Here is a 14,735-nt window from a genome sequence, read left to right on the forward strand (position 1 = left end):
ACTCTGTTTATACTAATTAACAAGAGTGCACCCACTGAAATGTCTCGCCTTCTTTACTAATCATTGATTTTATGTTGATAGTCCTAAATGTAAAGCTTTATTACAACTGTCACATAAACTTAACATTAACCAAGAAAACCAAACATTGATCAATGATCCATGAAAATGATGTCAAGGTCAGATCAACATGATAAACCATGCCAGGCAGACATGTACAGCTAACAATTCTTCCATACAACAAATATAGTTGACCTATAGCTTATAGTTTAAGAAAAACAGACCAACACACAAAAACTTAACACTGAGCAATGAACTGTCAAGGTAAAAAAAAATCTGCTCGACTGACATATAGATCATAAAATATTTAGATACATCAAATATAGTTGGCCTATTGCTTATTGTATTAGAAAAATAGACCAAAACTCAAAAACTTAACTTTGACCACTGAACCATGAAAATGAGGTCAAGGTCAGATGACACCTACCAGCTAGACATGTACACCTTACAATCATTCCATACACCAAATATAGTAGACCATTTGCATACTGTATAAGCAACACAGACCAAAACACAAAAACTTATAATAATAATAACTACGAAAAGCCAGCAGTGTTGAAAGTGGCTTTAAACACAAACCAATCAATCAATAATAACAAAAACAGTAGTTTATTTTAAGACGGATACACAGTTTGCTACATAACTTATCTTCCCTGATGTGCCTTCATCAACAAAACTTATAAAAAAAGATGTAAAACAAACAATAAGTGTAAAACAAAATTGTAAGAGTTCCGCGGAACCCAGTGTCTCGCATACTTTTGCTGTTAATCGCAGACTCGACAAAAATGAGGGGAAAATCAATAAAAATATTCCTCTCAATTCTATCTTTTGATTGTAAGAAGCTTCTGTCCAAGTTTGCTAAAAATCCAGGATAATTTATGAATCTAATAAATTTTTAAATAACATTAACTGCAGACTGTATGTAATTGTTAACTGGAAGAAAAACTAAGTCCATTTATAAGTAAAATACGGAAAAAAATGTTTTTTTTTCAATGGATACTATCTTATGATCAGAAACAAGCTTCTGTACAAGTTTGGTACAAATCAAGGATAGTGTAAGAAAGTTATTAAAATTTTAAAAAGTTTAAACAGAGTGGATGGATTGTTTCCTGGGAGAAAAAAAGTCCATTTATAAGTAAAAACGGAAGAAATGAAATTTTATTTTTACAAAAATTACTTCTGGATACTATCTTAAGAGCAAAAACAATCTTCTGTCCAGGGTTCGTAGAAATCCAGGATAGTGTAAGAAAGTTATTAAAATTTCAAAAAATTTAACCACAGAATGAATATTTCTGGAAGCCGTCGACGACGGAATGTAGGATCGCTATGTCTCGCTTTTTCGACAAAAGTCGAAGGCTCGACAAAAATGTCCGATCGAGATGAAATCTTTAATATATATTAAAATTCATCAATGTGTTTAGGTTTTTTATGGTTATTAAACGGTTTTTTTCCTTGTTTCAAAATTCCAATAGGGAACATATATCATATTATTGTAGTAAACAAGGATTTATTACAAAATGGAAATATTTTATGACATGTCAGTACTGGTAAACTGGGTCACATATTTTTCTATATAGCCACCAATGATATATAGCTATACATCTAATAGTTGTTCTCTGGTGGATAGTGGTCTCATTGGCAATCATACCACATGAAAGTTCGTCGATTCCTTAAAAAAAAACTATTTGGATTTAAAAAAACTAAACCATAAAGAGTCAATGTAAACTACAGGATAACAACAAAGTAACAACAAAATATGCGCATTGTCGGAAAACTTGCTAGAAAACGAGAAAAGCTAGGCACGTTCAGTTTTTCGTCCAACTTTAAAAAGCTCGTCTAACGTGTTTGGCTTATAAACTATCTGTTTGTATCCGTTTTCACAAAATATGAGAGACTCCAATATCAATCTTTTAATTAACTTGTCATTTTTGAACAATACAATATGTTTAAACTAAGCTAAACCATCTAGTTTTGAAACACCTAGTCTCCGAAGCACCTAGTTCCTGAGACAACTTCTTACCAGACTATTGAAAACCACCCGTTCGAGGGACTGCGACCATTCCCATAGGAAATTACAGTTTTAGAACAACCCAGTAGCTAGCATCAATCGTAAAGACTTCTAAATCACTTGCTTTAAAACTACAAACTTTCAATTCGAACTAGGTTTAAAAACTTTCCAATTCTAACTTCTTTATTTGCTGGTATACGCTATCCTATGCATATCCATCAATAGCAAAATAACAAATGAGTGAAATCGCACGATGTATCTGTGTCTTTATATACCAATAGCACGGACCGCAAGAAGAGCACCCTAGCAATAACGAGGTCATACCAACCAAAGATAACAGGATGCGTATCAATAAAGCTGTCGTGAATATATTGTTCAAACAGTAATTTAAAGTGATTACAACTCAACAATGAACTACAAACACTATTTTATGCTTAAAGTGCATTTTTGTCACACTCGTACATATAAATTTTATATGAATATATTATCCACCAGTGTATATATTGTATATATGAACCGTTTCCTTCGAATTGATTGACACTACCTTCTTTCCACATGTGTTTACCTTTTCTTTCATCACGACATCACGGGTTTTCCCTCGCACATGAACTGTGCGGTTGCAAGTGTTTTATGGCTTAGGTCACTGCATAAGGAATAGCTGTTGGCGAATTAGAGTACACAAAGGAATAATTCAACAGCAGTATATGTCTGACAATTTGGATGAAATAGAGAATTTATTTTAGACGAAAGTCTATGTAAACGTGTTTTATAGTAAAACATTAAAGTAAAAAAAAGGAAAACAGTTGTTAAATTTGAAATATCTTTCATATCTTTATACCGCCAACTTTATACAGCTACACCCCTAATCCTTATACACAACTGGTTTACAGTCCTTATTGCATCATTCTTTCATGTATTGCATAAATTAATTTTAGATTCATCTTGAATATTTTATAGATCATTCCATCAAAAAACTTCTTTCTGAAATGAACTTGAGCTTTATATAATAACATTAGTAGTTTTTTCATCACTTTTAATTTTTCCAATTTTTTGTTTGATATTTTACTAGAATACATATCTGTTACTTTTTCTGGCAAAACTGCATCATTGGAGAAAACATGAATTACACCTTAAGATAATAATCATAATATGTCAACAAAGTTCAGTAAACATAAAAAAAGTTATCAGGTTGCAATATGATAGATCGATAGAGTAGCGTGTTTCATATTTTATAACTTGTTTTTTGCACTCTGAATTTTCAATAAGTTGTTCTGATTGCCTTAGTTTACTACATATTAAATCAATTAAGGAAACTTAATCAGTTACAATATAGAGAATTGCAAAAATAAAGAGTTCACTATTTCCAATCTTAACCTAAATATATATATATATATATATATTAACAGTTATCGGACAGCCTTGACATACTCTTCATTCTATATATTTTATTAATGTAAAATTAAAGATAAAACATATTAATACAACAGTTTTCCACATATAAATGTAAAAAGTATCCGCATATAATTCAAGCAACATATATTGTATTAACAAATCCATATCTTTACCACATTATAACTTTTTAGAATTATAAATTTAACCAAAAAACAATAAGGAATTGAAAACGACTTTATTTACGATATTCACACAAACAAACAAATGATTTCATTTGTTTATTTTAGAATTATACTAAAACTTTTGTAATGAATTTAAGTGTAAACGATGTTGTTTTGTCATTTTATGTTATCTTTCAATTTAACCACACAACGATAAGGAATTAAAACGACTTTATTTAAGATATTCAAACAAACAAACAAATTATTTCATTTGTTTATTTTAAAATTTTACTAAAATTCTTGTAATGAATTTAAGTGTAAAAGATGTTTTTTTGTCATTTTATGTTGTCTTTCATATTACCGTTAAAATTCGCGAACGAATGATCAAGGTGATTGACGTGCCTTTTTGTGTGTATTTGATTCCGTGGCCAAACAAAAAGCCTCAAATTGACAAAGTGTTTGACATGACGTCATACAAAATAGGTGTATTTCCTTGTTATATAAATAGACATTGTACATCAAAGGTATATAACACGACAGGAGTCGTACCACATACAAGTATATACTTATAAAGGTAAGGTATAGTTGCTTATAGTGTTTATATTGCTGTCAATCCTTGAATGTAAGGAAACTCATCAAGAATATTCGAAAAGATCTATGATTTTAAAATCTTGATTAAGAATTAGTGAAATGTATAAACACAAAATAAAACACTAAAGTTTAAATTCACGTGAAATTATTTTTTTTAGATGAAAGTATTGTAACTGGTTAAAATATTATTTAGGAATAAATAAAAAATAATCACAAAAATATAATGAAATAACATGTGACGTGAGTTAAAAAAAAAGAAGAAATATTCTAATTGGTGTAATTATTTTCATATCAGTTGTAGGTATCCATATTTGATGTATATAAAATAAAGATGAAAAATGCAAGCAATTTTTGCCAAATCTATAAATCGTTATTAAATTTACTTTGATCAAGGTTCAAATTAAAGACCGCTTAAAGTCTTAAATGCATAAAGATAAAGATCAATTGTTTTAGAAACATATGAGAGCTTTTATAGTGATTAAGATAATAACCCAATCTTAACTGATGTTCCCCTATTTATGTCTGTTTGTTTTGTTCAAACTTCGTTGTCAATATAATGGAGTTTTATGCGAATGTCCTACAAGAGAGATGGTTAGTTAGCTATAAAACTAGTTTAAATCGACAATTTTTACCCAGTCAGGAATATAACAGTTGTAACCCTTTCGTTTGATGTTTTTGAGCTTTTGATTTTGTCACCTGATTAGGGACTTTTCGTTTTGAATTTTCTTAGGAGTTTAGTATTTTTGTGATTTTTCTTTTTTCATCTCAAACACATCATCAGAAAATATAGTTATATGCTTAGACTATACAAATAAAATTGAAAGTGTATTTTTTGCTTTCAGATGTCATTTCTATTACAAAGTATCTGTATAATACTATTAAGTATTACAGTAAATGGCCTGATTGAGGACAAGCCGATGCCACGATTATTATATGAATGTTTCTACAACCAAACTAGAAAGTTTGATATAACTACAAAACCGTCTTATTCAGTATTTACACATTGTCGAAATTACTACTGGACAAAGACAGCCGCGGACAGATATAGTGTAAATATTGACCCGGGTGTATTTACTTATGTGGAAAGATTAGAAAATAATCTATTTAACCATAGACAGAAGAGACAGGCGACCCAAGGAGGGCCGTTCCAGAGAAGGATTAGGAAAGAAATTCGAGCTATGACAGATACAGAGAGACAGGCATTTTTCAATGCTGTCGTACAACTCAAACTTGATACTGTAAGTTATCGGTATATTTAATGTTTACACATTAATTTGCTGTTAATTTGTTGTCATTCAAACAAATTATCTGAAGTAAAAATTTAAAAGGGTTCCTTAATATCTATGCTAAACAGCCAAATTCTTCTCAAATAAAAAACCACAAACATAAACTGACTAAAACATGTCATATGTTGTGGTATACCAGTACAATGAATTATTTTAATGATTTATTATGAAAGTTTTATTTGTTTTAATAATTCAAATAAATCCTAAACACTAAACAATATCTTAAGGTTTCAAGATATTATCCCTCTGAGAAATCTTTTTAATTTTTTAATTAATAACTTTATATTACAGAGTGTGAGACCTAATATATACGACGCCATTGGAGGTCTACATTCAGCTAATGCAGTACAAGCGGCCCATTTTGGACCTAATTTCCTGGGATGGCATAGATACTTCTTATATATGTAAGTATAATTTACTTTTATTATAATTAACGTAACGGTACCCAAATTGCACCTATTTAGCAAAAACGGCAGCGGAAATCTTGCAAGATTTCCTAGACACTAAACAATTAGTATTTTTATGAATTGATACTATGCACGTTTTTCAACATAGATTAAAATATTAAGAAATACACAAAACATTCACAGTGTTTATCAACAGATGAAGTGTTTACTGAAAAAAACAAAATGTACCGAAACGTCGTCAAAACGTCATCTTTTTAAAATTAGCAAATATAATATGTTTTAAGTATCCATATCTAAAAAAATGAAGAGTAAGCATGGAAAAATATCCAATTATTCAAAATATTTGAAAAAATTAAACAAAAGCTCTGTTATTCGACTATTGACGATGCGAATTTAAGCATGGATGCAATTTGTGTACTCCTCATTACAGAATCATTTATGGTTTGGAGGTCAGTTCAGACCAACTTTTTTATGATTCCATATCGATTAAAAATCAAATTGGTGTACCTATATAATAAAGAAGGATATGTCTACAAAATAAACACAAAATGGAAATTTTTGTTTTAATCATAAAAAAAAACGTAGTTGAAAAAACTGTCAAAATAGGTGCAATTTGGGTACCATCACGTTATGCCGTACTTTAAATTTCTAATCTTTCTTTCCTTAAAATATTTTATACTGAGTTTTACTCTACACAGTATCAAAATCAAAGATGCAGTATATCCAATTATTATGAATAAAAGAAATGACATTATAAGCCAAAAAGACAGTAACCAGACAATACGACAAAGATAAATTAATCCAGAGATAATGTTCATTGTAAGCCAAAAATACACTTTAAAAACGCAATCCAGAGATAAACGGCCATTACTATTGGGTATATTTTGACTGTTTTTTAAGTTCTAAATAGACAATTGGAAAATTATGATTGGAGGTTACTTTCAAAGGACATCCAACGATATGAACTACATAAAAAAGAGGGACGAAAGATACCAGAGGGACAGTTAAACTCATAAATCAAAAATAAACTGACAACGCCATGGCTAAAAATGAAAAAGACAAACAGACAAACAATAGTACACATAACAAAACATAGAAAACTAAAGAATAAAAAACACGAACCCCACGAACCCTAACTGACGAAAAAAATACCTAGTAAAACAGTCATGCAAAATACTAATTTTCTTTATATCGTATTGGTAAGTTAGTTTATTTACATAAATTTTGTTTTCAATATTTAATGCATGCGAAAAAACTTCGAACAAAAAGGGGCAGAAATTCATATGCAACAATTTTGATAATACTGTAATTTATCAAAAACAACACTGGTTGATATTTACATATGGTTTGTTATATGAATAATAATGAGCCAATCTATCCCCAGCAATGACCTATCAATTTCTTATGATATATAACTACGTTTTATTAATTTAGTAGGATAATGGCACAGTAACATACTTAATGTTCAAGGTTAGACCATATCAAAGCGTTCAGCTATAGTACTTTATCATATATGTTTTAATTAGTAATTAAAACAGCTGATACCTGTCAAAAATAAATAGTAGAAATATTATTTTTCTTCATTTGCAAGCATATTTATTTTATTATTAAAACTAGTAATTTGATAAACATGTTTATTTTGTCACACTTTAAAAAGATCTTAAAAAAATTCATTTAAAAAAAAGATAAACATTATTCCTTGAATTTGATGCGAATGTCATACAAGTGAGAGGTTTAGCTAGCTTTAAAACCAGGTTTATTCCACCATTTTCTACAGAAAAAAATTGCCTGTACCAATTCACGAATATTGGGATGTTATTTATTTGTTTGGTGTGTTTGAGCTTTAGATTTTGCCATTTGATTAAGGACTTTCCTTTTTTAATTTTCCTCTTAGTTCAGTATTTTTGTGATTTTACTTTTTCTTATACAGAGATACGTCATCATGTATTTATATATGCTAAGATATTTTATATTAAATAGTATGTACAAAATAAATAGGATTGCCATCTTAATAATATCTGAAATGTGACCTCATCTGTACCGTATGGGAATAAGATTTAATATTTTGTCTTGTATGGATATGTAGTTTTAAGAAAATTCTAATTATAGACAATCAACATGCTGGTGTTTAATTGTAGATTTGAAGAAGCACTGAGGACCAAAGACCCGGATGTTTCTCTCCCCTACTGGGACAGTACCAAGGACTTCAACATGCAGCTGGACGACCCTATTGACTCCATTGTCTGGACGGCCCGATTCTTTGGAAATGGAGATGGAATTGTAGATTCTGGACCATTTGCCAACTGGAGAGATCCAACAGATGCCGTTTTACAGAGAAATATTGGAAGTCCTGGTTCCCTAATGACACCTGATGGGATACAGGCCGTTTTGTCACAGAGGTTCCATAGAGATATAACACAACCGACATCGGGAGCTAATAATGACCTTGAAGGTCACCATAACAACGTCCATGCTTGGATAAATGGTCACATGGGTGGATTAACAAGTAGTGCGTATGATCCTCTATTTTTTCTGCATCATTGCTACATCGATTACGTATGGGAACTTTTTAGAAGACAACAATTTCAACAAGGTCTTAATCCACAATTTGATTACCCAAACACTGGAGTTGATGGTCATTGGCCTTGGTCAAGAATGGTTAATTTAGGAAGAATACGTAATGTTGATGGTTATCATAATGCTTTTATGAGGATATATGAATACGAAAGATCTCCTGAATGCCCTGATTGTGGGGATTCACCATATTTAGAATGTGATGCAACACGACAAGTATGTGTGTCAGTTTCATCCAGGGCATTCCGAACGAATGGTCCGCAATTACCTACCGGAAATACCTTCGGAGCACCCGTAGCATCTATGATGAGAAGCAACGAAAGAATGGCATTTAGTAATGACCCTCTAGAAAAGACACTTGACGTACAACAGAAGTTTGTACCTACAAGTATAGATCCCAGGACGATTGAAAAACAAATTAACAGAGTCAAACGTGCAGTATATAACCCAAAACTAGCAGCAGCAAAAGCCGAAATGTTACACCCAGCTGATAACCATGGTGTAGGCTTGTCAGAAAGTAGCATTTCAATAAGAACACCTTTTGGTAGAATTAAAACATCAATGTCAGATATCACTGGTAGATCTCCAGGATTTGATCATTTAAATGGCGGAAACGTTTTCCCAGATCCCAATTCTTCACAAAATAGAAATTATTTTAGCGATGTCAGATCCCCTGTTGGTGGTTCGAACATTGGAGGTATGCGTTCTAATACTGGTCAAGCACAGCACAAAACAGTTTTGTCAACTTCCGAAATGAAAGGATTACCAACAATTGCTAAGAGAAGAGGTAAAACTTCAAGTGCAAACGCCTTTAACATTCTTGTAGACAATGACGAAATTGTAGAAAAAAGTAGATTTATCGATTTGCCTATGCAGAATACCTTTGCTATGGATGGGATCTCCGATGTTGGGCGATGGGCTTTTACTCCGGTCAGAATTATACACAAGCGTCCACCTGGTTCGTCTTTTGACTGTAAAATTATAAAAAATGGACGCGTTTCGGAAGGCGCTGACTTTTATTCTCCGTCTAATTATTTGAATCTTCAACAGCAATTAAGAACTGGGTCACCAGCATCGTATCCTAAAGCTGTAAGATCTGGGTCTGGGGCATCGAAAGTTTTTGTTCAAGCGGATGGTGTTTCATACGAAGGAAAGTATATTGATTATGCAATCGTAGATGAAAGACAGCCTATATCTGAGACAGTAACATTTGTAGCAATTAAACACCCAAAACTCGGATCAAGTCAATCATATATCACAGCATATGACGCAAACGGACGAATCTGTCAACCACGTTGTTTAATTTCTGGATCAAGCCCGCCAAAGTATAAGATCTGTTCTGGACTGATTTCTGTTACTGAATCCTTACCGAAAATGTACGGAGATACATACGGGGATGCCGTAATGAACAGGTATTCATTTGACAGTCAACATTGCCCAACAAACAAAGATGACGATATATTTCTGACATTTTACTGTGATTATGAAAACACGTGGCCATGGGTTGGATATCCTCATCTTTAAACAAATCGATTGAAAAGGGACGAAATGAGCTTGTCGATAGCTATTACGTTACTATCCAAAATGGTAGACAAGATTTGCGATAAACTTTACATCGTATCTCCTATCTCTTGAAATAAATACAGGTGGCGCTGTTTAGACTAAAACACGAGTTACATTCATTTACTGTACTAATGAAAATCTACAAAAAGGGGCCAACCAACTGTTGAATATGATTCTTAAATCTATGTTAATTTTATTTCATAGCAATTGGACAACTCTTTATGTGTTGATCTGGTCATAAATCATGACAAATTGTTTTTGGTTAACTGCTTTGCTTAATGATTGTATTTCCTCTTTTGTCATAATTTTCATTTTTGTTTAGGAGGTTATTATATTTTTATATTTTGTAATGTTTTATTGTGTAATGAATAGGAGAGGATAAGACAGTAACTTAACATCACGAAAACTTAATAATTTCTTTAAAGAGCTAACGTTTTCGAATATATTTATAACCCACTTTTCTGTAAATTGGGAAATCATAACCGAGAACCTTGACATTTTCTAAATGAATTCTAAATGTTGTGTACAATATATTATCAGCGAAATATCTTTGATTTTGCTCTTGCCATTGTTCCCTGTGATTGCTATAATACATACGTTGAGTTTTTTTACTTACTCAACAATTTTGAAATGTCTGTTAACAGTTACTTTACTATAACAGCATTACCAGAAAAGATGCCTTATTATCAGTAAAGGTATAAAGATATTTTGTAAGACACAAATTAGTAATTTCATTGAAATTCCATTATGTTATTTATTCATCAATCATTATGTAAATTGTATTTAGTTTTTAATTTATTTATCATTTATTCATTTATTACACTCATGAAAATTTGAAATAAACCAGGAACGAATCCTAATTAGATATATTTAACGTGATCATGAATGGTTAATTATTCATACAATATACCACATTTGTGTGAAAGAAATGACAATCCTAATAGGCCACAATAAAAAAAAATAAAGATCGATGGGTGTAGACACGAACAAATAAGAGCTACTGACACGTGACTTATTTACTAGTATTCAAGTGTTTACAAGAAGACAATCTATCTGTCATAAATTTTTTGCAACAACTAATAATTTGATGTGGCCTTATTTACAGGTGTAACAACCTCCCTCAAATGTCATGGATGACAAATATGTCGAGCTTTTACATCAAAATGACATATGTTTTTATCAGGTGTTAAAAAATAAAAAGATTTATAGTAAGGGTATACATACTGATTAGGATCAGGGTTAAACAACGATAAACTAATATTGTTTATGATGCCGTTACGACAGAGTTCCGTGTTCTTCATGGCCGTTCCTTCCTGTATGCTATTTAATTGATCTGATTAAGGTTTTGTTGCCGTTCTGTGTTTCGGTTGTTCTTTTGTTCTCCTTAGTTGATACATTCCTTCGGTTTTAGTTTGTAACCCGGATTTGTTTTTTTCTTAATCAATTTATGACTTTTGAACAGCGGTATACTACTATTACCTTTATATATGTAAGTCGAAATTTAAAGGAGATTTGGATTAGTTTCATGTACCTGCCTTATGAAAGTTGATGTACCATCTGTTTTAGTTTGTAACCCTGATTTGTATTTGTTTAACTAATATATGACTATTGACCAGTAGTATGCTACTGTTGTCTTTATTTAGGTCAGGAACGTGAATGTTTTTCCCCTCCTTAACTCGGTTATACTTAATTAGAGACTTTGCCGTTAGTTGCAAATCTATATAAGTAGAAATAAGAAGATGTGGTATAATTGCAATGAGACAACTCTCCGTCTTATTCACAATGTGTAAAAAGTAAACAAGTATAGGTCAAAGGACTTAAACACAGAGGCATGGATCACACCTGTACCAAGTCAGGAATGTGACAGTTGTTATCCATTCGTTTGATGTGTTTGGACTTTTGATTTTGCCTTTTGATTTTGGACTTTCCTTTTTGAATTTTCCTCGGAGTTCAGTATTTTTGTGTTTTTACTTTTTACCGAACAACAAGCTATATATAAAGGGCCACATTCTCTATTTGATTCACATTTTCGATACTTGGCGATATACAGGTTTCCTTAACACGAATTTTAATGATATATAATAGTTTCGATCATTTCATGAACATTGCAACAGAAATAAAACCAATTTTTATCAGACTAGGTATTTGTTCTGGACTCGTTTCTTTTGCCTATCTTACACACAAAGGATTTGAATATTAGACTTTCAAGATCGTTACCGATGAAAAATAAGTCCTCAAAAATACTGAACTCCGAGGAAAATTCAAAAAAGAAAGTCCCTAATCAAATGAAAATACACATCAAACGAACGGACATGTACCGGGAGTATCCTGTCATAATCCAGACTTGGTATAGGCATTTTCAAATGTAGAAAATGGTGGATTTAACATGGTTTTATAGCGCTTCATCTCTCACTTCTACGACAGGCGCATCATTTTCCATTATATTGACAATGATGCGTGAACAAAATGTCACAAATACACGGCCGACACTCGGCTAACCGAGAGATTGGTCGGTTAATCTATATTGAGTATGCGGCTATATCGGCGGTTGGTCTGTTAATCGGGTTGGCTAAAGTCTGTTAATCAGGTGTTATCGAGAAAATCATTGAAAACTCAGCATGTTTCATTGTATAACCTTTTAAACATATGTTTGTCATAAAAAATATTTACGTCTAACAAAACTATTCAATGTACTGAATCCAGTGGTGTAATTATTATTTTTCTAGCTTCTATGTACGATCTATAAAATGAAAAGGCAAGTTACTCATCCATAAATTTATACACATTTTACACACACAAAATGTACACAAAATGACACTTGTGTTGAATTTACTTGCATGCAATATATTGAACATCTAAAAAAGACAGGCATTGTGTGTGTTAACCAAATTGATATCATTGTGTGAAAAATCTACACGAAAATCCGTATTTTGGTGACATAAATCAATCTTTTTTTAAAACCTGGTCTGTTAATGGGTCGGATGTATAAAACCCGGTCTGTTAAATGGTCTGTTAAGAGTAATGAATGACAATAAAAGTATAATTTTATTACTATATAGTGTGTTAATTTGGTAGGCTCAAGACGAGCGGCTAAAATATATAGAAACAACACTTGAGCAATGGAACATAAAATATATACGGAAACAAAACATGAGCAATGGAATATAAAATATACGGAAACAAAACACATGAACGATTAACAATTTAGGCAATGGATATTGAAAATTGATGAAAGTGGTTTCAAAAAGTGTTAAATTAAAGTAAAATTAATTTTATCCAAGAATGGTCGCATATATTCTGTGGATTCTGTTTTATTGTCATGAATGACACCAATTTGTCATCTACATTTGTAACCAGTATATAAATCAGAGATTAACGTCGTAATGTAACTAAACATTAGTAAGTAAAAATAGATTGGGATGCCTAAATATAAAGAATAGAAAAAGAATAATGAGTAAGATAAATAAAATGTATAGAAAAGTAACATAACAATTTAAAGAATACAGAAATAATCAACACCCCAATCAGACCCTCATGGTATACACGAGAATCTGGATGGAGATACAGAATATAAATAAAAGATAAGGATAGTAGAGAGTGATGCATTGCTAAAAAAGAGAAAAAAGAGAGAATAATTGTTTAAGAATAAAGACATGAAACCACCCTGGGTGTTGAAACAGTAACGGATTGCGATGTACTCATATTGGTAACAAATGCTTGAAGTTTACATGTGGACAACTGCAGTTCTCCACTGCACATATGGAGAAAAGGAACTAAACGGAATAACATGAATTTAAACTTAATACAACCAAATGTAGCTGCATTCGCTCCTTTCCATTTACTTCTTTAGAATGATTTATAAACAACATATGATTAAGTAATAGAAGACAAGAACCAATTGGATGATGCTGACGAATTAGGGTTTAACGTCCAGTGACAAATATCATGTGCATATGAGAACGACAACACGTTATATGTACCCTGTGTTGTATTAGAAAGACACGTTCAGTCGGATTTGAGAACATGCTACTTTTTGCAGACACAAAAATTAAGGCTGATTGAAATCGTTAATAATAAGTTCATGCATATTCAAGCGGCCAACCCAGATCACGCTATATTGAAGTGACACACTCTTCAATAAAAGAGGGACGAAAGATACCAAAGGGACAGTCAAACTCATAAATCTAAAATAAACTGACAACGCCATGGCTAAAAATGAAAAAGACAAACAGAAAAACAATAGTACACATGACACAACATAGAAAACTAAAGAATAAACAACACGAACCCCACCAAAAACTAGGGGTGATCTCAGGTGCTCCGGAAGGGTAAGCAGATCCTGCTCCACATGTGGAACCCGTCGTGTTGCTTATGTGATTACAAATCCGGTAAATAGTCTAATTCGGTAGATCACATTCATGAAAGGGAAGGGGATTGTAGTTACGACGTAAGGAACATATCCGATATCATTTGTGAAACGGTTATTCCATAACGGTCAACCAATGCAAAATGCAAAGAAAGTCAAAATAAAAATGCGTTTACTGGAAGGATAGTGCTGCACCGTGTTATAATTTTTTTTTTACTCAAGAATCTCTCATTCTTAACTTATTCAATGGGAAAATATAAAGGTAGCAAAACTATTTTCGTGGCTAAATAACTCTTAACTGACACAATTTCAATTGTCCAACCCATTAAC

At 31.8% G+C, this 14,735-nt stretch overlaps 1 protein-coding gene across 1 annotated transcript; it reads left to right on the forward strand.

Moving 5' to 3' along the window:
• Positions 1–4,067: 4,067 nt before the first annotated feature.
• LOC139501491 (uncharacterized) lies at positions 4,068–10,918 on the forward strand. The gene is made up of 4 exons (XM_071290588.1): positions 4,068–4,192; positions 5,052–5,447; positions 5,787–5,899; positions 8,041–10,918. The coding sequence occupies exons 2-4, from the start codon at positions 5,052–5,054 to the stop codon at positions 9,998–10,000; spliced, it is 2,469 nt and encodes an 822-aa protein (XP_071146689.1). The 5' UTR covers positions 4,068–4,192; the 3' UTR covers positions 10,001–10,918.
• The last annotated feature ends 3,817 nt before the right edge of the window (positions 10,919–14,735 follow it).

The sequence above is a fragment of the Mytilus edulis genome, chromosome 13 (assembly GCF_963676685.1).
Source record: "Mytilus edulis chromosome 13, xbMytEdul2.2, whole genome shotgun sequence".
Lineage (NCBI taxonomy): Eukaryota > Metazoa > Mollusca > Bivalvia > Mytilida > Mytilidae > Mytilus > Mytilus edulis.